This window comes from Anolis carolinensis, chromosome 6 (assembly GCF_035594765.1).
Source record: "Anolis carolinensis isolate JA03-04 chromosome 6, rAnoCar3.1.pri, whole genome shotgun sequence".
Lineage (NCBI taxonomy): Eukaryota > Metazoa > Chordata > Lepidosauria > Squamata > Dactyloidae > Anolis > Anolis carolinensis.
The window spans coordinates 29600506-29620844 of record NC_085846.1 but is presented as its reverse complement, the minus strand read 5'-3'; the positions used below and the strand labels follow the sequence as shown (position 1 = coordinate 29620844).

The following is a 20339-nucleotide window of genomic DNA, read 5'->3' as shown; positions in this document are numbered from 1 at the left end:
AATAGCCCCTGCTTGTTGCTGACCTAGCAACCCGAAAGATAGTTTCATCTATCAAGTAGGAAATAAGGTACCACTTATAAAGTGGGGAGGCAAATTTAACTAATTTATGAATGAGGAAGTGCCATCACAGTGGATGATGAAGCAGTTGCTCCCCCCGTGGTCAGAATAGAACATAAATAGGAATAGTTTTTCCATAATACCTTTGTAAGTGTTGCTAAGTGTATTTCTTTATGTTAAGTAATGTAGTGAAATAGAATACAGGTAGTGGATACCTAAAGTAAAGTATTCATTACAATATATACTATTAGTGAACGTAAGAGATTCCAGAGGGCTATGATCTACCACTGTTTCTAGTCAAATCCAGTTTAGATTGTTGTTAATACAACACCATAATCCCCTTCTTTTGCAGCTTGTATAACAACTGCCACTAAAAGTTGTTTATATAGAAGATAATATTACATTACCAACGTAATAATCACAAATTACAGTAGAGTCTCACTTATCCAACATAAACGGGCCGGCAGAATGTTGGATAAGTGAATATGTTGGATAATAAGGAGAGATTAAGGAGAAGCCTATTAAACACCAAATTAGGTTATGAATTTACAAATTAAGCACCAAAACATCATGTTATACTACAAATTTGACAGAAAAAGTAGTTCAATAGGCAGTAATGCTACATAGTAATTACTGTATTTACGAATTTAGCACCAAAATATCACGATGTATTGAAAACATTGACTACAAAAATGCGTTGGATAATCCAGAACGTTGGATAAGCGAATGTTGGATAAGTGAGACTCTACTGTATATACCATAATTTCCTTTTTACGTTTCACTGCAGAATCGAACATCCCTTCAGGAGAAGGTTAAATTGCCTCTGCGCCTGTCTCTGTCTCTGTTCTATGTGTATATGGGCATTGAATGTTTGCCCTATATGTATATAACTAGCTGTGCCCGGCCATGCGCTGCTGTGGCGAAGTATGGTGGTATGGGAAATAAAGTATTGAGGTATTGGTGGTAGTTAAGGTAAAGGGTAAAGGTTTTCCCCTGACGGAGCTTAGCCTTCTAACTGGCAGCAATTGGATAAAAACAATTATTCCTCTCCCTCTAATTAGGACTTTATTTTTCTTTTCTTTTTGTTGTATGAACGTAGAGGCATGGATGAGGGGTTGTGCTGCCAAGTTTAGTGTTTCTGGGATGTGTAGTTTTGTTGTTTTGTCCTAGGCCGAAATTTCATTACCCTTTTATATATATAGATGTGATCCGCCCTGAGTCCCCTTAGGGGTGAGAAGGGCGGAATATAAATACTGTAAATAAATAAATAAATGTCTCCTGGGTGGTGTGAGCCGCCTGGAGTCCAGGGGCATGGCAGAAATTTGGGAGTACAACAAACAAACAACAGAGAGGCGAGCATGCAGTGGCTTTGAGGCTAACCTCGAGCACTGGCAGTAATCCTAGTGTAAAGGCGGAACATACAAGGGTTTTTTGGGGGGGGAGGTGGGGGAGTAAGGGGGCGTTGATGAAGAGGAGGAGGGGGAGGGGCGTGGCTTTCCTGGCCCCGCCCCTCCCGCCCCCATCCCTCCACTCCGGCAGCAGCAGTAGCAGCAGCATCGAGAGCGTCGTCCCTGGGAAGACACCCCGGCTTGGCCGCCGCTGCTCTTTCCTTCTGGGTCCGGCGCTGGGCACGGCGTCGGGTCCGGGCCGGTGCGGCTGCTGGGAGCCCCCGGGGGGCATGGCGGAGGGCAGCCCCGGACTCCCCGCCTCGGGCTCGCCCCGGCCCGGGCCCCACGACGCCCCCCGCAAGCCCCCAGGAGGCGGAGAGCCCGAGGAAGAAGCCGAGGAAGCGGCCACGGCGTGCAGCAGCCGAGACCCTTCCTCCGAAAGGGAGGCCAGGAGCGCCCCCGCCGCCGGCATCATGAAGGTGGGTCCCCCTCTGTCCCTCCTCCCCGGCTTCCCTCGCCCTTGGGCACTCACTCCCCTTGGCATCCCCTCCGGCTCCTTGGGCAGATCTTCCGCAAAGCCTTCCTTCTGGTGGCGGTCGCTAATCTCCTGCTTTGGCAGCAGACTCACAGAGAGAGAAAGGGAGAGATTGAGAGAGAGAGAGAGAGAGAGAGAGAGAGGCACCCCCATCTGTCCTCAGCCGACCTTCCCGATCTCAGCTCCAGGGCCACCCATCTGTGCAGCTCCTTCCAGCCTCCCTGGTCTCCCCTCCCCAAAGCCACAGGTCCCTGAGTGGGCAGGATGCTTCTTGGGCCCTGCCTTGGCTTTCCACTCTGCTTCTTCCCCAAATGCGCCCTGTTTCTCCATCCTCATGTCATCCGGGATGCCTCTGCTTGGGTACTCTACATTCCAGAAAGCATCCTGGCCATTTTTGTCTTTGCCCTTAGTCAACATAGCAGCACACTCAGCAGTGGAGCTTGATTGGTGGTCATAGAATCATAGAGTTGGGCCATCCAGTCCAACCCTCTGCAAGAAGCAGGAGAATCTCATTCAAAGCACCCCCGACAGATGGCCATCTAGCTTCTGTTTAAAAGCCTCCAAAGAAGGAGCCTCCACCACACTCCGGGGCAGAGAGTTCCACTGCCAAACAGCTCTCACAGTGAGGAAGTTCTTCATGATGTTCAGGTGGAATCTCCTTTCCTGTAGTTTGAAACCTTTGTCTCCAGGGCAGGAGAAAATAACCTTGCTCCCTCCTCCCTATGACTTCCCCTCACATATGTATACATGGCTATCATGTTCCCTTTCAGCCTTCTCTTCTGCAGGCTAAACATACCCAGCTCTTTCAGCCGCTCCTCATAGGGCTTGCTCTCCAGACCCTTGATCATTTTAGTCGCCCTCCTCTTGGACACCTTCCAGCTTCTCAACATCTCCCTTCAATTGTGGTGCCCAAAACTGGACACAATATTCCAGGTGTGGTCTGACCAAGGCGGAATAGAGGGCTAACATGACTTCTCTAGATTTAAACACTATACTCCTATTGATGCAGGCCAAAATCCCATTGGCTTTTTTAGCCACCGCAGCACATTGTTGGCTCATGTTTAACTTGTTGTCCACGAGGACTCCAAGATCTTTTTCACATGCACTGCTGTCGAGCCATGCGTCTCCCATTCTGTATCTTTGCATTTCATTTTTTCTGCCAAAGTGGAGTATCTTGCATTTGTCCTTGTTGAACTTCATTTTGTTAGTTTCTGACCATTTCCCTAGTCTGTTGAGATCGTTTTGAATTCTGCATGGCTTTGATTTGCCTTTGGGTTTTGGTCCAAACTCTAAAGCAGTAGGGTTGCCGTGAGTTTTCCGGGCTGTATGGCCATGTTCCAGAAGCATTCTCTCCTGACGTTTTGCCTACATCTATGTCAGGCATCCTCAGAGGTTGTGAGGAATATTGGAAAAACTAAGCAAGGAAGGTTTATGTATCTGTGGAAAGTCCGGGGTGGGAGAAAGAACTCTTGTCTGTTGGAGGCCAGTGTGAATGTTGTAATTAATTGCCTTGATTAGCATTGAATGGCCTTGCCAGATTCATGTCCTGGCTTCATCTTGGCTGGGGGAATCCATGAAAATGAACAAAATTTGGCTACCGGTTTTACAAAACTCTAAAATCAGAACAGTAAATAAGGAGCAACATTCTGAAAACAGAGGAATTCCAGATATGAATCAATCAAGGGCTAACTCCTCCGAAAAAAGGATTCCCCCCCTCCCCCAGGCAAGAAGAAACCAGTCCATGAAGCTGGCAAGCCCCTCAGGCAGAAAGCAGCCAGGCTTTGAGGCTGTAAAGCCATTCAATGCTAATCAAGGTGATTAATTACAACATTCACACTGGCCTCCAACAGACAAGAGTTCTTTCTCCCGCCCTGGACTTTCCACAGATATGTAAATCTTCCATGCTTAGTTTTTCTAATATACCCCACAACCTCTGAGGATGCCTGCCATAGATGTGGGTGAAATGTCAGGAGAGAATGCTCCTGGAACATGGCTATACAGCCTGGAAAACTCACAACAACCCGGCATTTTATTGCTTCCCCATTGGCAGGACTTTGATTCGCTTTTGGGTTTTGCTCCAAACTCCAACAAAAACTGTTCTAGGATTCCCATGGCAATTTATTGCTTCCCCTTCAATGGGGCTTTGATTCACCTTTGGGTTTTGCTCCAAACTGTGAAGAAATCTCCAAAGATGCCAGCCACAGATGCAGATAAAATTTCAGGAGAAAATGCTGCTAGAACACGGCCATACAGCCCTGAAACCACACAACAACCCTCTAAAAAACAACAACAACACTGTTGTAGGGTTCCAGTGTCAATATATTGCTTCCCTATCAGCAGGGCTTTGATTCACGTTTGAGTTAGGTTCCAAACCTATGTTTGGGTTTCAGTGTCAATTTATTGCTTCCTACATTGGTTAGGCTTTGATTGGCGTTTGGGTTTTGGTCCAAATTCTGTAAAAAAAAAAAAAGAAGAAGAAGAAGAAAGAAAAGAAAGAAAAGAAGAAGCTGTTTTTAGAATTCAAAACTTTGGATAGTGCTGACTAAACCCCCAGGTGGAATGACTGACCCCTGACATGGGAGCCGCCAACTCCTTGCAAGTATCCAGGCCCTTGCAATACTCTTTATTATTATTATTATTGTTATTATTAATATTATTATTATTATGTTTATTATTATTATGTTTATTTATACCCACTTTTTTCTCCACAAGGAGACTCAAAGCGGCTTACATTAAAATAGTTTCAATACAGTTAAAAATCTACAACTTTACAAACATTAAAACAGAATTAAATATCACTGATATTTTAAAAAAACAGTTTCATTCCTGCTGTCCCTTGCTGGCGTTCTGAAAAGTGGTCTCCAATTCCAGTTAGCATCTCTTTCTTTTGCTTCTTTTGGGTCCAGAGTCAAAAGTCAATTCAGAAAGATCAGTTCACACATGCATTGAGCGTTTGCCGATCTCCATGTGGGTTGGGCAATTGACTGTGCAACCCAACTTCTGAAAAGCATTGTTCAACATGATTGGCACATCACATCTTTTATATTTAAGTTGACCACCTGCCTGCATGTGCAAGTCAATGTGCTTTGCTGTTGCATTCAGCAACGGTGATGAGGAGGAACATGTGTGAACAGGACCAATAAAGGGTAGACATCATAGTACCCCATTATGAGCCAATGTTACATGACTTTATCTCACTAAATTATTGTGTTGGTTTGTGAACTTGGAGCAGTCCACTCGTGATCATTTCTGCAGAGTTCTCGAGCTCTTGTGGATTCCCTGTCAATGGATCTGGTCCAGGTTTTAGTCCAAAACTAGCAGGAGCTATCCAAGTTCTGAGCATATGTCTCTGAGCCCTTCCACACAGCTATATAGCCCAGATTATCAAGGCAGGAAACCCCACAATATCTGCTTTGAACGATGTTATCTGAGTCCACACCGCTATGTAGCAAATAATGTGGGATTTTATTCAGCTATGTGGAAGGGACCTTTGTGTGTATTTTTTAAAACAGCACCTTTAACAGAATTCATAGTGGATTTCCTTTGAGAGAAGCTACCAGTCACCATTCGACTCAGGATTTGCATGAATTGTATGAACTAATATCTTCCCATTGTTGTTCGATTGTATGAACTAATATCCTCCTATTGTTCTACTGCTGCTTGCACTTGCCTGCCTGGATTTGAATGCCCATACCGTCAGCTACAGAGTAGTACTCTATGTATGTTTTTTGTCATTCTTGCCATGCTATGTTTTCAAGTTGTTTATAACTTATGGCTTCCTTAAGGCAACCCCATCAGAGGGCTTTCTGGGGCTGAGAATGTGTGACTTGCCCAAGCTCACCCAGGTTGTTTTCATTTCCAAGAGAGGATTTGAATACTTGTCTTGGTTCATACTCTAGTACTCCAACCACTATGACATGTTGGCTCTTTTAGCCCCTCTATGCAGAGGATTGTTAGGTGGTGCCAAAGGAAGTGCCAGTCCTGCTGTTAGATAGTAGAAGAGTGCCTAGTGGCAGAGAGATGCTGGAGGAGAGAGCTACATAGGATCTGCTTGTCTTCGAGCACAGTAAAGCCATGCTGCTTTGGCTATTTGATGCGGGGAAAGATTGTCTTTTTTTGTTCTCTATGTGCCAAGGATCCATATCTGTCCCCATTGGCTACAACTGTTTCTTTCCTGAAAACTTGCCGTGGACTAGCAGCTAACAGTTTTGCCCACCAGCACTAATCCATGAACCACCATGTTGAATCCCACTGCGGGAGAAGATGCAGTCCATGCCCAGAGTCAGAAGAAGATTGATTTCTCTCTCCGGTCATCTTCAGTATATGGTTGATGGGAAAGTTGCCATCTTGTTCTTTGCCTCAGGCTGCAAAATGAATCAGGCTAGCCTTGACCAAACATGTGACATGCCAAGCAAAGCCTGGCAGCTGAATGCGTGAATTACCTTGATTGAGGAGTATTGTGCTGAAGGTGATGCTATGTGAAGAGAAGTGAAACTTCAGTTGGTAGCGGTGATCTATGCACACATGCAGTGGTTATCATTAAATTTTTCATAAATATGTTATGCAGCATGCATCTGTGACTTGGTTCATTGTAAATACATGGTCTTTGTGAGTGTAAACATAGGACCAGAGAGGAATAATTAATGATTCCTGATCACTATACTTGGAATGCAAGAATTTGTTGTTGTGCTCCTTCCATTTTTTTTCTGATGTATGGCAATGCTAAAGTTTGGGTTTTCTTGGCAATCTGTATTCAGAGGACATTTGCTTTTGCCTTCCTCCAAGGCTGAAAGAAGATGACTCACCTAGTGGGTTTCCATGGATGAGCTGGGATTCGAACCCTCATCTCCAGAGTCCCAGTCCAACACACCAAACTATTACATAGACTCTCAGTGCAAGGATATTTAATGTCATTCTTCACATTGAGGCTGCTATCTCTCTGGCACATGTTGACCAGTTACTATAAGTGGAGAGACTATGTCAGATAGATCTTGTGGTCAGACTAAGGAAGCTCTGTGCTCTTTATAAGACTACACCTCCCATTATTCCCACATATTAATCATGCAGGCTGGGGCTTATAGAAGACCCAGAGGGCCATGGCTTCTCTATACCTGTTTTATGGGAACCAAGGCTGCCAATAGACTAGCATTCCCTCTTTCCTATTTTAGAAAAGTTGATTTGACTACATCTTTTACAGTAATTCAGGAAGCACTAATAATGCTGTCTGGGAAATTCTGGGAGCTATAGTGCAAAACAAAAACAAAAATAAATCCCTTTTCAAGGTCTGCTCAGACTAGCTTTCTGTTTGTAACTTGCAAGAGGAATCCCCATGGGTTGGTTTGGCCATCTCTTTAAGCCCCAACCTCCCACAGTATATTGGCAAGCCAGCATGTCCATCTTCCTTCTTCCCACAAGGTTGTTTTCCAGAGTTCATGAGAAAAGTCCTGAAAAATTCCCATTGGCATTTTCTGAGCTGTCCAGGCTCATGCTAAATCAAACTAAAAGTCAACAAGGCCGACCCTCTTGCTGGAAATGTAGGTTGTCTCGTTCCTGCACTGGTGGCCAGTTATATTTGTAAATGACGTTGGTGGACCGTTTTCATCCTGAAGGCTGCATTCATATCCAGAAAAGTTCTCGAGAGCTCTTGTGGTCAGTATCAAAGTCTTAGGATTGGCATTTGAGTTGGAAATAATTGTTGTTGTTGTTGTTGTGTGCCTTGGAGTTGTTTCTGACTCATGACGACCCTAAGGTGGTCCTGTCACACGATTTTCCTTGCATGACTGCTTGGAAGGGGTTTGCCATTGCTTTCCTTGGAGGCTGAGAGAATGTGAATTGGGTTTCCGTGAGTGAGCAGGGATTCAAACCTTGGTTTGCAGAATCATAGTTCAACACTCAAACTACGACACAATGCTGAGAAATTACCTGCAGAAAAATGGATCATCTACAAAATGATGGTGCCATGAGAAAAGGGATGTGGCTATCGGGGAGCTCACTTGGGACAAATTAAACCTCAGAACCTGAGATTCCCCAGCAGTGCCTGTAAAGGGAAATCCCCATAGATCCCAGAGCAGCTGAACCTATTCTTTCTCCAGGTTCAGTCCCTTTAATTGGAGGTGTCTCAGACTAAGCCTTGCTTCATAAGGAAAGAGCAGGTGCATGATAAAAAGAACCTGGCAGATAGTTTCTGGAAATCCTGCAGTCAAGCCAAGCTTCACACCGTGAGGACAGCCAGATGTCTTTGGGTGCCTGTATCCTTGAGGGATGTTGTCTTTCCTCCCCCTTCACACCCACCCACAATGCGGCAGTCTTGGGTTCCCTCAGGTTATTTATGGCTTGTTTACCAGAAAGCAAGTGTTCCAAGGCTATATTCCCTGAACAGTTAGGGTCAAGGCAGTCGATTCACGTGGCCAGTTGTTTAGCTTGGATGTGACCTTTCCATGATGAGAGTAGGACAGCTCTTAGTAGTGAGGGACTTTGGACCCTGGACATATCTTTTCCTGGAGGGATAAGAAAGGCAAGAATACCTGTTGGCAATTTTTTTCCATGTCAGGAGCCACTTGAGAAACTGCAAGTCACTTCTGGTGTGAGAGTATTGGCCATCTGCAAGGACGTTGCTCAGGGGTTGCCTGGATGTTTTGATGTTTTACCATCCTTGTGGGAGGCTTCTCTCATGTCCCCCCATGAGCTGACAGAGGGACAGAGTTAACCGGCTCTCCTTGGATTCGAACTTCTGACCTGTTGGTCAGCAGTCCTGCTGGCACAAGGGTTTAACCCATTGAGCCACCGAGGGCTCCACCTGTTGTCTATTATTATTATTATTATTATTATTATTATTATTATTATTATTATTATTATTATTATTATTATTGGAGCCTTCGGTGGCCTAGGGGATAAAAGCCTTGTGACTTGAAGGTTGGGTTGCTGACCTGAAAGCTGCCAGGTTCGAATCCCACCCGGGGAGAGTGTGGATGAGCTCCCTCTATCAGCTCCAGCTCCATGCGGGGACATGAGAGAAGCCTCCCACAAGGATGGTAAAACATCAAAACATTCGGGCATCCCCTGGGCAATGTCCTTGCAGACGGCCAATTCTCTCACTCCAGAAGCAACTCCGGTTGCTCCTGACACGAAAAAAAATATTATTATTATTATTATCATCATCATCATCACCTGTTGGCAATAATAATGATAACAACAACAACAACACTTGCTGGGTATGTTTGATTTAATCCTGAGGTGGGCAACTTCTAGAGTTGGAGTTTTGTTTCGTCTCCCCACCCATAAAGTCCTAGGTCCTTTTTATTCTAGGCAGTTATATCACTATGATTGCATTTTAACCATCCTATGGATTTCTGGGATTTGCAGTTTTGAGACAGACATTTAGGCCTCTCAACCAGAAAGTGCTAATGCTTCACTAAACTGTAAAGCTCAGGATATTGCATGGTGCAGCCATGGCGGTGAAAGTGGAATCATAGTGCTGTCACTACATAGTATGAAAGAGCTCCTGCTTTGATCTAGCCTTCCTAAGCTCCCACTTCTGTCTGTACCACTGAAATTTATTGGCAAATCTCATTTCAGTAGCAAACTGGGAAAAGCAATTAAAAGAGGAGGAACTTGTTTGAAGAGACATCTCATTTGTAGGCCATTGAATTTGGGATATGGGGGACATGGTTGTCCACCAATTCCAATTTATCATGTTTAATAATAATAAATATGAAGGACCTCTTTATGCATTTAAATATTTATCTTTATTTATTGTATGTGAGTGTCTCCCAATTCCAACTTAGTGCAGCTCTGGAGTCAATCATCAATCTCTAGTCAGAACTGATCTGATTTTCTAAAACATCCTGTCATCCCCCCCCCCCCAATTTTTTGGCCATGTTGTTGTTATCTTCTGTTATGTTGACTTTGACTTATGGTGATCCTATGAATGAGAGAACTACAAAATACTCATTATCAATTATCCTGTTTGCATCTTCCAAACACTCGCCACCCCCAGCTCCTTCAAGGTCAAGCCAGCCCCTTCAAGAATAATATCCATCTTACCTTTGGTTGGCCCCTCTTCCTTTTTCCTTCCATTTTCCCCATCATCATTATCTTCTCCAAGCTTTCCTGTCTTCTCATTATGTGGCCAAAGTATTTCATCTTTGCCTCTAATATCTTTCCCTCCAGTGAGCAGCCAGGCATTATTTCCTGGAGTATGGACTGGTTGGATCTTCTCGTGGTCCAAGGCACCCTCAGAATTTTCCTCCAACAACACAGTTCAAAAGTGTCTTATCTTTCTTTGCTCACCCTTCCTTATGGTCCAGCTCTCGCATCCATAGGTTACTACGGAGAATACCATTGCTTTTACTATGCGGATCTTCGTTGCCAGTGTGATGTCTCTACTCATCACTATTTTAACACGGTTGGTCGTTGCTCTCCTCCCAAAAAGTAAACATCTTTTTTTCCAACTAGATTCGATTTCTGACTATATTGAATCCAAGGGACCACAAAGGCTATCTAGTCCAATCCCCTGCTTGCAAGAATGTGCAGCCAAAGAGACCCACCCAAGCTATATTTAAACACTTCCACAAATGGAGAGCCCACCATCCTCCAAGGCAATCTATTCCACTATTGAACAGCTCTTACGGTACAAAAGGTCTTTCTAATATTTATTGGAATCTTTTCTCCTGTAATTTCAGTCTATTGGTTTTGGCTCTAATCTCTAGATCAGCAGAAAACAAGCTTGCTCCATCTCCTTTGTGATATCCCTTCAGATATTTAACGATAGCTATCATGTCATTTATCAGGATTCTTTTCTCCAAGCGAAACATAATGAACTTCCTCTGTCATTGCTCATAAGGCTTGACTTACAGACCTTTGGTCTTCTTGGTTGCCCATTTCTGGACATTCTCCAGCTTGTCAATATCCTTCATTGAACTGTGGTGGCAATAACTGGAGACAGTATTACAGGTAGGCTCTGACTAATACAGAATAGCACTATGCCTTCCCTCAGTCTGGACAGTGTGCTCCTATTGATGCAGCTCATAATTGAATTGGCTTTTTTGACCACTATATCACACTGCTGTTTCATGTTTAGTTTGTGGTCCACTGAGACCCTTAGATCCTTTTCATTTATATGGCTAGATATTGTGCATTTGTGTCCAAAATATGACATTTATGTCCAAAGTTCAGACTCAATTTATTGTATGACCTCTTTTGTTTGTCTTTTTTAGCAGTCTATATTATCCACAGAACTATCCTCCAACACCATTTCAAAAGAGTTGCTTTTCTTCCTATCAGCTTTCATCATTATCCATATATACATAGAAACTGAAGATACAATGAATTTGGTATTTTATGGAATATGGTATTTAAGGATTTGGCCATTGTAGTCCTCTTGCTCTATGGCAGTGGTTCTCAATGCTTCCTAATGCTGTCAGCCCTTAATTCAGTTGCTCATGTTGTGGTCACCCCCAACCATAAAATTATTTTCGTTGTTACTTCATAACTGTAATTTTGCTACTGTTATGAATCGTAATGTAAATATCTGATATGCAGTATGTATTTTCATTAACTAGACCAAATCTGGCACAAATACCCGTTTCACCCAAATTTGAATACTGGTGGGATCGGGGAGGGGGATTAATTTTGTCATTTGGGAGTTGTAGTTGCTTGGATTTATAGATAACCTACAATCAAAGAGCATTCTGAACTCCACCAACGATGGAATTGAACAAGACTTGGCACACAGAACTTCCATAACCAACAGAAAATACTGGAAGGGTTTGGTGGGTACTGACCTTGAGTTTTGGAATTGTAGTTCACCTACACCCAAAAAATGCTTTGAACTCAAAACAGTGATGGATCTGGACCAAAACTGGCATGAATACTCAACAAGCCCAAATGTAAACACTGGTGGAATTTGGGGAAACTAGACTTTGACATATGTGAGTTGTAGTTGCTGGAATTTATAGTTCACCTACAATCAAACAGCATTCTGAACTCCACCAGTGATGGAATTGAACCAATCTTGGCACACAGAACTCCCAGGATTAACAAAAAATATTGGAGGGATTTGGGAGGAATTGACAGTCTTTGGCGACCCCTCTGACACCCCCCCCCCCACGACTCCCTGAGGGATCCTGACCCCCAGCTTGAGCAACGCTGTTCTATGGCAACTTCAATTTTAGCATATTTAATTTCTAGACCGAAGCTGATATTCACAATGGCAGATACTATCCTTTGAAACATTTGAAGCAAATGAGGCATCTTTGATTGAACTTGGGGTAACTCTTTGGGAGTGGTGCAAAAAGAGTGTCCCCAAAGTCTTTTATGGTCCATTGAGATCTACGGCTTTAACAGTCAACAATCTGATGATATCTGTGTGAATAAATCTAATAGAGATCTAGACACTTTGTGTTCAGTGTGTCCTCTCGCCTTCTAGAGATGCCTTCCAGATGTGTCCGGCTACAGCTCCAAAATGTCCCTCTCCAGTATAAATGGCCAGGAGTTTCTGGGAATTTTAGTCAAACACATCAGGGGGTCTGCAGCTTTGGGGAGGGTGACATGCTGAGTCAGATGAAAGGCTCACAGCTAGCCTGGTTCGAAAGATGAAATAAATGGAGTGGGTGGAAATGTTCCAAAGCAAATGTTCTTAATCCAAAATTTCTTTTCTGTGCATGCGTGTGTGTGTAAGTGCATGTAGGAAAACAAGAATTACAGTATTTTTATTATTTGCAGTAGTCACAGTTATAGATTCAGGACTGCGGCGGCAGAGAGCAAAATAAAAGGCAGAGTGTAGAAGACCGGGCGAGTTTATGCCTAGTGTCTAAAAATGAATTTGGAAAAAAATGAAAGGTTTAAATATGAGCATACGAAAGCAACCTTATGCTGAGTCAGTCCCTTCATCCATTTGGCTGGGTGCTGGGTTTCCTGGCTGAAAGTGGCTTTTCCAAGGTCTCAGACAAAGGTCTTTCCTGAGCTCCCTGCTCCTTTTAACTGAAGATCTCAGCAGGCAGAAAGTCGTGAAAGTGTAGCTTGCAAACTACAGTACATGCAACTCAGACCTCGTGAAGAACATCTTTTTGATTTGTAGGAATCTATTGCAATGGGGTTTTAATGGTGTGTTGTTCTTTATTTCTATCCTGTCTTTTAATACATATGTGTTATCGAAGGCTTTCATAGCCGGAATCACTGGGTTGCTGTGAGTTTTCTGGGCTGTCTGGTCATGTTCCAGAAGCATTCTCCTCTGATGTTTCACCCACAGCTATGAAAGGCATCCTCAGAGGTTGTGAGGTCTGTTGGAAACTAGGCAAGTAGGGTTTATACATCTGTGGAATGTTCAGGGTTGGAGAAAGAACTCTTGTCTGTTGGAGGCAAGTGTGAATGTTTAAATATAGTTAAATCGTTTTAATTTTAAATATTATTTAATTGTTTTTTCAAATAACTTCGACAACACATCAGACTAAAATATTTTTCCCCCTTATCAGTTGCTACCACATCCTTTTAACTGGAAATGTTGAGGATTGAACTTGAGACCTACTTCCTAGAGAGTAAGTGCTTGGTCCCCAAATGGAAATCTTTTCAACTAAAGGTAAAGGTTTCCCCTGACGTTAAGTCCAGTCATGTCCGACTCTGGGGGTTGTGCTCATCTCAATTTCTAAGCCAAAGAGCCGCCGTTGTCCGTAGACACCTCCAAGGTCATGTGGCTGGCATGACTGCATGGAACGCCGTTATCTTCCCACCAGAGTGATACCTATTGATCTACTCACATTTGCATGTTTTCGAACTGCTAGGTTGGCAGAATCTTTTCAACTAGAGATCCTTTTAAGGATGGAAAGCAAGATATCTTTAGTCTTAAAGGTGGCATCCAAGGACAGCTGAGTGACCTGGAAACCTCGTGTGTGCATATGTACAAACTCACACTAATCTCCTTATGCATGCCTGTGTGATAGGTGGATGAATCATAGCAAGACCCATGTGCTGCACTTCTCTGCTGAGGCTCTGCTCCAGGTGTCCCCATATATTGCCTTGCTTTAACTAGCCTCCTTCCCCAGATTATCTTCCCTGTATAATTTCCTACCCGGCAACTACCCAATCTGGAGGGTCTGAACCTCTCGGTGGGCGTCCACCGGCAGTTCTGATGGAGGTGCCCCGATAGATGTGCATGTTTCTAAAGGCAGGCTTTTAAATTGTTGTTGCGTCACCGTTGCTCATCTCCAGAATAGGTTGCTGTCACCCGAGACCCGCCTCTTTGCTCCTTGCAGCCTATTTTAAGCACTGATTGCTCCGGCGCTATTAATACGAGGCGTGTGGGCTGTGTTCCAGCCCTCCCAGCTCTCCCTTCCCCACGCCTGATAGGCTTTTCTTGTGCACCTGGGAGAAAAAGGAACTAGCTAGAACATTGTTCTAGCAGTAGCAAGTGTTTTTTTTTTAAGGCTGACACCCACACATAGGAATAGCAGGTGATCGAGTGGGCTTGCTGGTCCCCAATGCCAGGGAGGATAGTCCAGTGCATTGTTAAGAGTGTATTCAGAATATGGTGGGTGGGTAGTAACCTTTGCAAATGCATCTGGATAGGACACAAGAGACCATAGGGAGGTCTAGACAACATGCTGAGGAGAAACACCTAAGCCTCCTTGCTGGGACAGCTGAGCAATCTATTCATAGAAACCAGAGTGACGTTTAGGGAAGTGCAATGCCCTGGATCAAGAAGACTTGGACATAGCTTTACAACTTTGTTTTCTCTCTTATAGTTTCCAAAATCTCGCAACCACAGTAGGCAGTATCCATAGTGGATCCTATTGAGTGTAGTCCAAAAAATATTAATATTCGCAAACTTTGCACTTGGACCAGAGATATCAAATCCCTCTTCAAAATTGAAATTTCGTGAATGTAGTGCTGTTGTACAGTGTTATTGTGGAATTAATTTTTGATTCACCATTATAACCCATTTGATCTTGATCTCTCTGAGAAGGGGCAAAATTATAAATGGATTTTTTTTTCATGTCAGGAGCGCCTTGAAAAACTGCAAGTTGCTTCTGGTGTGAGGACTTTGTCCAGGGGACACCCGGATTTTTGGTGTTTTTAACCATCCTTGTGAGAGGCTTCTCATGTCCCCGCATGAGGAGCTGGAGCTGACAGAGCTCATCCATGCTTTCCCTGGATTTGAGCCTTCAAATCAGCAACCCAACCTTCAAGTCAGCAGTCCTGCCAGCACAAGGGTTTAACCCATTGTGCCACCGGGGTTCCATAAGTGAAATAATAAAGTTGTATATGTGTGCGACAAGTTCATCACTGTCAAGCACACTAGCATAGTGACCCCCCTTAGAGACTAACTAACAACAACAACAACAACAATAATAATAATAATAATAATAATAATAATAATAATAATAATAATAATAACAACAACTTTATTCTTGTATCCTGCCCCATCTCCCCAGGTGGTCTCGGGGCGACTTACATGGGGATCAAGCCCAGCAATATACAATAAAATACAACAGCATAAAAGACATTTCAATTTCAACAAATTAATACATCAGAGCTATAAAATCACAACATCACACAGTAAAAGTGTGGCCAGTAGCCAAGGGTGACATAATGGCACTTCAGTCTTGGGGCAGAGGAATAAAATTATAGTTGTGCAATATATTAGGAGTACTAATAAGATCTCTTTCCTGCTGGCTTCTTACTCAATCTGAAATTAAAGCACTGTTCTGCTTGGATTTATTTTAAAATTATCCTTTATAGTCTTTTGCTCTAGAGTATTTCAGACCCGACTGGAAACATACCTGGCTAGCAAAACACTGGGAATTGCCAGCCCTGCCTTACATATTTCAGGATAGAACAAAAAATTATTGAATTGTACATTAAAATTTGAAGCCAGGGTGGTGTAGTGGTTGGAGTATTGGACTACTATTCTGGGGACCAGATTTCAATTCCCTGTTCAGTTATAGAGACCCACTGGGTGACTTTGGGTGAGTCATGTGTTCTCACCCTTCAGAAAACACCACGGTCTTTTCAACTTAATAGTCTCCATAAGTCAGTAATAACATGAAAGCACAAAACAACAAATTCCCATTTGGTAGGTGGTAAAGTCAAGGATCAGAGAGAGTGACCACTCTTCTCTTCCTAAGGCTCCTTCCACACGGCTGAATAAAATCCCACATTATCTGCTTTGAACTGGACTATATGGCAGTGTGGATTCAGATAACCCAGTTCAAAGCAGATATTATGAGATTTTCTGCTGTGATATTCTGGGTTATATGGCTATGTGGAAGGGCCCTAAGGCAGCATCAAAATCCTGATCTCCAAATATTCCACTGGGAATATGTAATGTATCTGCAATAGAATCGGTAAGTGAAATTCACTTTACCACATACAAGAAGACAGCTCCCTGTCAAAAGGAGCAATATAAAATGTGACACTATGTAAACAACAGAAAAAAAGGGTGAGGAGGGAGGGAGCAACAGAGAAATTCAAAAGCCAGGAAATGCCTGGCCCTGTAGACTTCATGGAACAACAAAGGTACCACAACAGATTCCATATATTTGGATATTTCAGGAAGATACTTTAACTTTTTTTGTATTCTGCCTTGCAGTAGGGTTTCTCTCCAATCCAGACTTCTCCAGATTTGGTGCACTACAATTCCCATCAGCCCCAAACTAGAGAGGAAAATGATATTTCTTACTACTGTACCTTATTCATTCCCAGTCAAAAACAGCAGGGTTTTTCAATAGCTGAATAATAGATCAGAAAGAATTTGGTGCAGTTTTCTCCCGTGGGTATCTGAAATGCTTTAAATGAATTATTCTGCCGAGGAAAACATGTGGGATTTTTATGCACAAAATCCCCCTGTTCCTTGCACAGAAAACACTGTGACGTATCTCTTTGTTTGATTTATATTATACCCCACCTTGTTCCCCAAATGGGATATAAAATAGTTGGAAACTGAATGAGGTGAACCTCCAACAGAAAAATGTCACTTCCCTACAGGATAATCTTTCTGTTAGACTTTGGGCTGGAGTCCCCGGTGGTGCAGTGGGTTAAACTGTTGAGCTGCTGAACTTACTGACCGAAAGGCTGGCGGTTTGAATCCGGGTGAGCTCTTGTGGTTAGCCCCAGCTTCTGCCAATCTAGCAGTTCAAAAATATGCAAATGTGAGTAGATCAATAGATACTGCTCCAGCGGGAAGGTAACGACACTCCATGCAGTCATGCCGGTCACATGACCTTGGAGGTGTCTATGGACAACGCCAGCTCTTCAGCTGAGAAATGGAGATGAGCACCAACCCCTGGAATTGGACACGACTAGACTTAATGTCAGGGGAAAACCTTTACCTAAGAGTTCGGGACATTCAAATGCAAGGAGGATCTTGTGAAAGATTCCTTTTCTTTTGCAATGGGAAGAGAACTAGTTTATTTGTTTGTTCTCTCATGTGAAGGTGCAACAGTTTTGTATTTGCTCCCATACCTCAATCCTCATTGCTAGGCACAGAGGCCCAAAGGAATTCCTAACAAGGCTGTTTCCAAGTACTTCAGAGGAGCACACAAAGAAACTAGTTTTTTTCCTTTTTGTTTGGTTTTGTTTTGTTTGCTCAAGTGCAGGAGAAGAGAGTTTCGCATTTATGGGGTTGTCCACAAGTATGTCCCTTGCTCCCCTTGTTCAGGTGTGGTGCAGAGGGGACGGGGTAATCCAGAGGCGTCTCAACGGCTCCTCCCCCCTCCCACCCACCCCAAATTTGCTTTGCTCTCATTGTCGTCACAGCACCGCCTGACTGACGCACATTCGATCTTGTCTGTCTGTCACATTGGCAGCTGAAGCCTTGTGGCCGAGATCCCCCTCCCCGCACACACAGACACACCTGCATTTGCTGGAGGAGAGACTGACACCATGTCCTGCATTCCCTTCTTGGAAGGGTGGCAAAGGATGGAAAGAGTTGCTCTTTGGAGAGTATTGACAGGTGGCTGGAAAAAAGGGCTTTGGGCATTCCACATGAACGCAACACACTTTTCAGCTGATTCCTCCAGTTGGATTTCCAATTTGCCTTGAGCAATGGGATGCCTTCTGCCAAGGAACAGAGAGATCGAACAGTCTGTAATGGCCACAGCTGTAGTCCCTTTGCTGTTCCCATTCCCATCAGCAACTCTACGCAACCTGTTCCTTAGCTGATCTCTCTCTTAGGATCTTAGGGTGATCACCATGCACCCACCCACACACATGTATAACCCATAAGATGACCACAGATGGAGTGGATGAGTGGAGAGATTACTCCTCAGGGGAAGAAGGTGCCATTTTCCCCTTTTAGTCCTCATTAGCAAACTAATTATCCGGGGGAGCAGATCAGCTCATTGAGGCTTTGGAGATTAAGGCCTGGTAGGACGTGGAGCTTTAATCGCTGGGTGTTAATTGACCAAGGGAGCAAAGTACCTTCTTATGTCAGATGGCCTTTTGAAGAAATGGGAAGGCTGGGGAGGGAAAGGGAGAAAAGGGAACAGAAGCGAAAGGAGAAGTTGCCTGAGTTTGGCAGCTAGCCTCAGAAATGGGAGACTAGACCGGGCTTCTCTAAATGTTCTTGGACTGCAATTTCCATCAGCAAGGCTGTACTAAGGTTGTTCGGGTCATGGAAAAGTTCCAAATATATGGCGTTCTCTGCCATGTCTGGCTAGGATTGCCAGGTCCCCAGCAATGAGATCCCAATGCCAAAACTGAAATCTAGAGTCCACTCTTGTCATGTCACGGGTAAGGCAGACCCTGGTAATGTCTTTAAGTATAATACATTACGCATTAAGCTGACCTAAAGGTTGCTGGTTCAAATCCAACCTAGGGAGAGTGCAGATGAGCTCCCTCTATCAGCTCCAGCTCCATGTGGAGAGATGAGAGAAGCCTCCCACAAGGATGATAAAAACATCAAAATATCCGGGCGTCCCCTGAACAATGTCCTTGCAGACAACCAATTCTCTCACACCAGAACCAATTTTCAGTTTCTCAAGTCGCTCCTGGCACTAAAAAAAATAAAATAAAAATTAAGCATCAACCATAGCAGTGCAGAATACATTATTCAAATAAAAAAATCAACTCCAACTATTCTATATCTATCTATTTATGTATTTATTTACTGCATTTATATCCCGCCCTTTTCACCCCAAGGCGGTCTCAGAGCAGCTCACAAAAAAGGCACAATTCGATGCCGCATATACTTACATATAATAAAGCAAAACATATACATTAAAACCAAAATTTGAAAGCAGCTCAATTTTAAAACCAATGATTTAAAACCACGCAATCCAAAGACATAGTTCAAGAGCCATTCCGATCATAAATGGCACTATTCCATATTTACCTAATCACTTATTGCACTGGGAATTACTGTTCAATTTATTTATTATTATTTATTTACTTCACCCCCAGATGGGGGACTCAAAGCGGTTTCCAAACATATTATGTCAAAATTCAGTGCCTACGCAACAATAATAAAATACAACTATCGATTGAATCATAAAAACACAATAACATTAACATTAAAACATAGAGTTAGAAACATATTAATTTAAACATTAAGACCACATAATCCAAAAATCAAAGTCCGGGGCCATTTCAATATCAATCTCTATTGCACATAATCTCTGAACATTCCTTTTATTGCTTATTGCCCGAAGGCCTGGTCTCATAGCCAAGTTTTTACTTTTCTTCTGAAGGCTAGAAGGGAGGACGCTGATCTAATTTTGTTGCGGAGGGAGCCACCACTGAGAAGGTTCTGTCTCTCATCCCCACCAGTCATGCTTGGTCCCACATCCACATTTTCAGTTTCTTTCTAAAGGTCAGGAGGGAAGGCGCTCATCTAATTTCATTGAGAAGGGAGTTCCATAGCTGAGGGGCCACCACTGAGAAGGCCCTGTCTCTCGTCCCTACCAGTCATGCCTGTGAAGGAGGTGGAACTGAGAGCAGGGCCTCCACAGAAGATCTTAACTTCTGAGATGGTTCATACACGGAGATCCATTCAGACAGGTAAGCTCGGCACACACACATATATTTTAAGGTGGGGTTCTCATCTGAGGCTGCTTCTACACCGCACCTTTATCCCAGGATCTGATCCCAGATTATCTATTTATCCCAAGGTATCTGGCAGTGGGGACACATATATTCCTGTTTAAAGCAGATAGTCGGTGATCAGATCCTGGGATAAAGGGCAGCGTGGAAGGGCCTTGCCTTTCCTCCTTATCTTCATCCTAGAGACTAGGGAATTTGGGAGGCTTGTGTGTGATCTATTCTAGGAATTTCCATTTTAAAGCAAACTAAGCAAATAAATGACCATATAAACAAAATACAAGTATAATAGATGGCAGCAAAAAAAAAACTCAAGAGAAAGGCAATGG

The 20339-nt window shown here is 43.4% G+C and overlaps 1 protein-coding gene across 1 annotated transcript in view; it reads left to right on the top strand.

Moving 5' to 3' along the window:
• The first annotated feature begins 1568 nt into the window (after positions 1–1568).
• LOC100555613 (inactive phospholipase C-like protein 2) overlaps positions 1569–20339 on the top strand; it is a 57319-nt gene continuing 38548 nt past the window's right edge. The window contains exon 1 of the mRNA XM_003222588.3: positions 1569–1924. Within this exon, the coding sequence (XP_003222636.2) occupies positions 1736–1924 (189 nt within the window). The 5' untranslated portion in view covers positions 1569–1735. The remainder of the gene's footprint in view (positions 1925–20339) is intronic.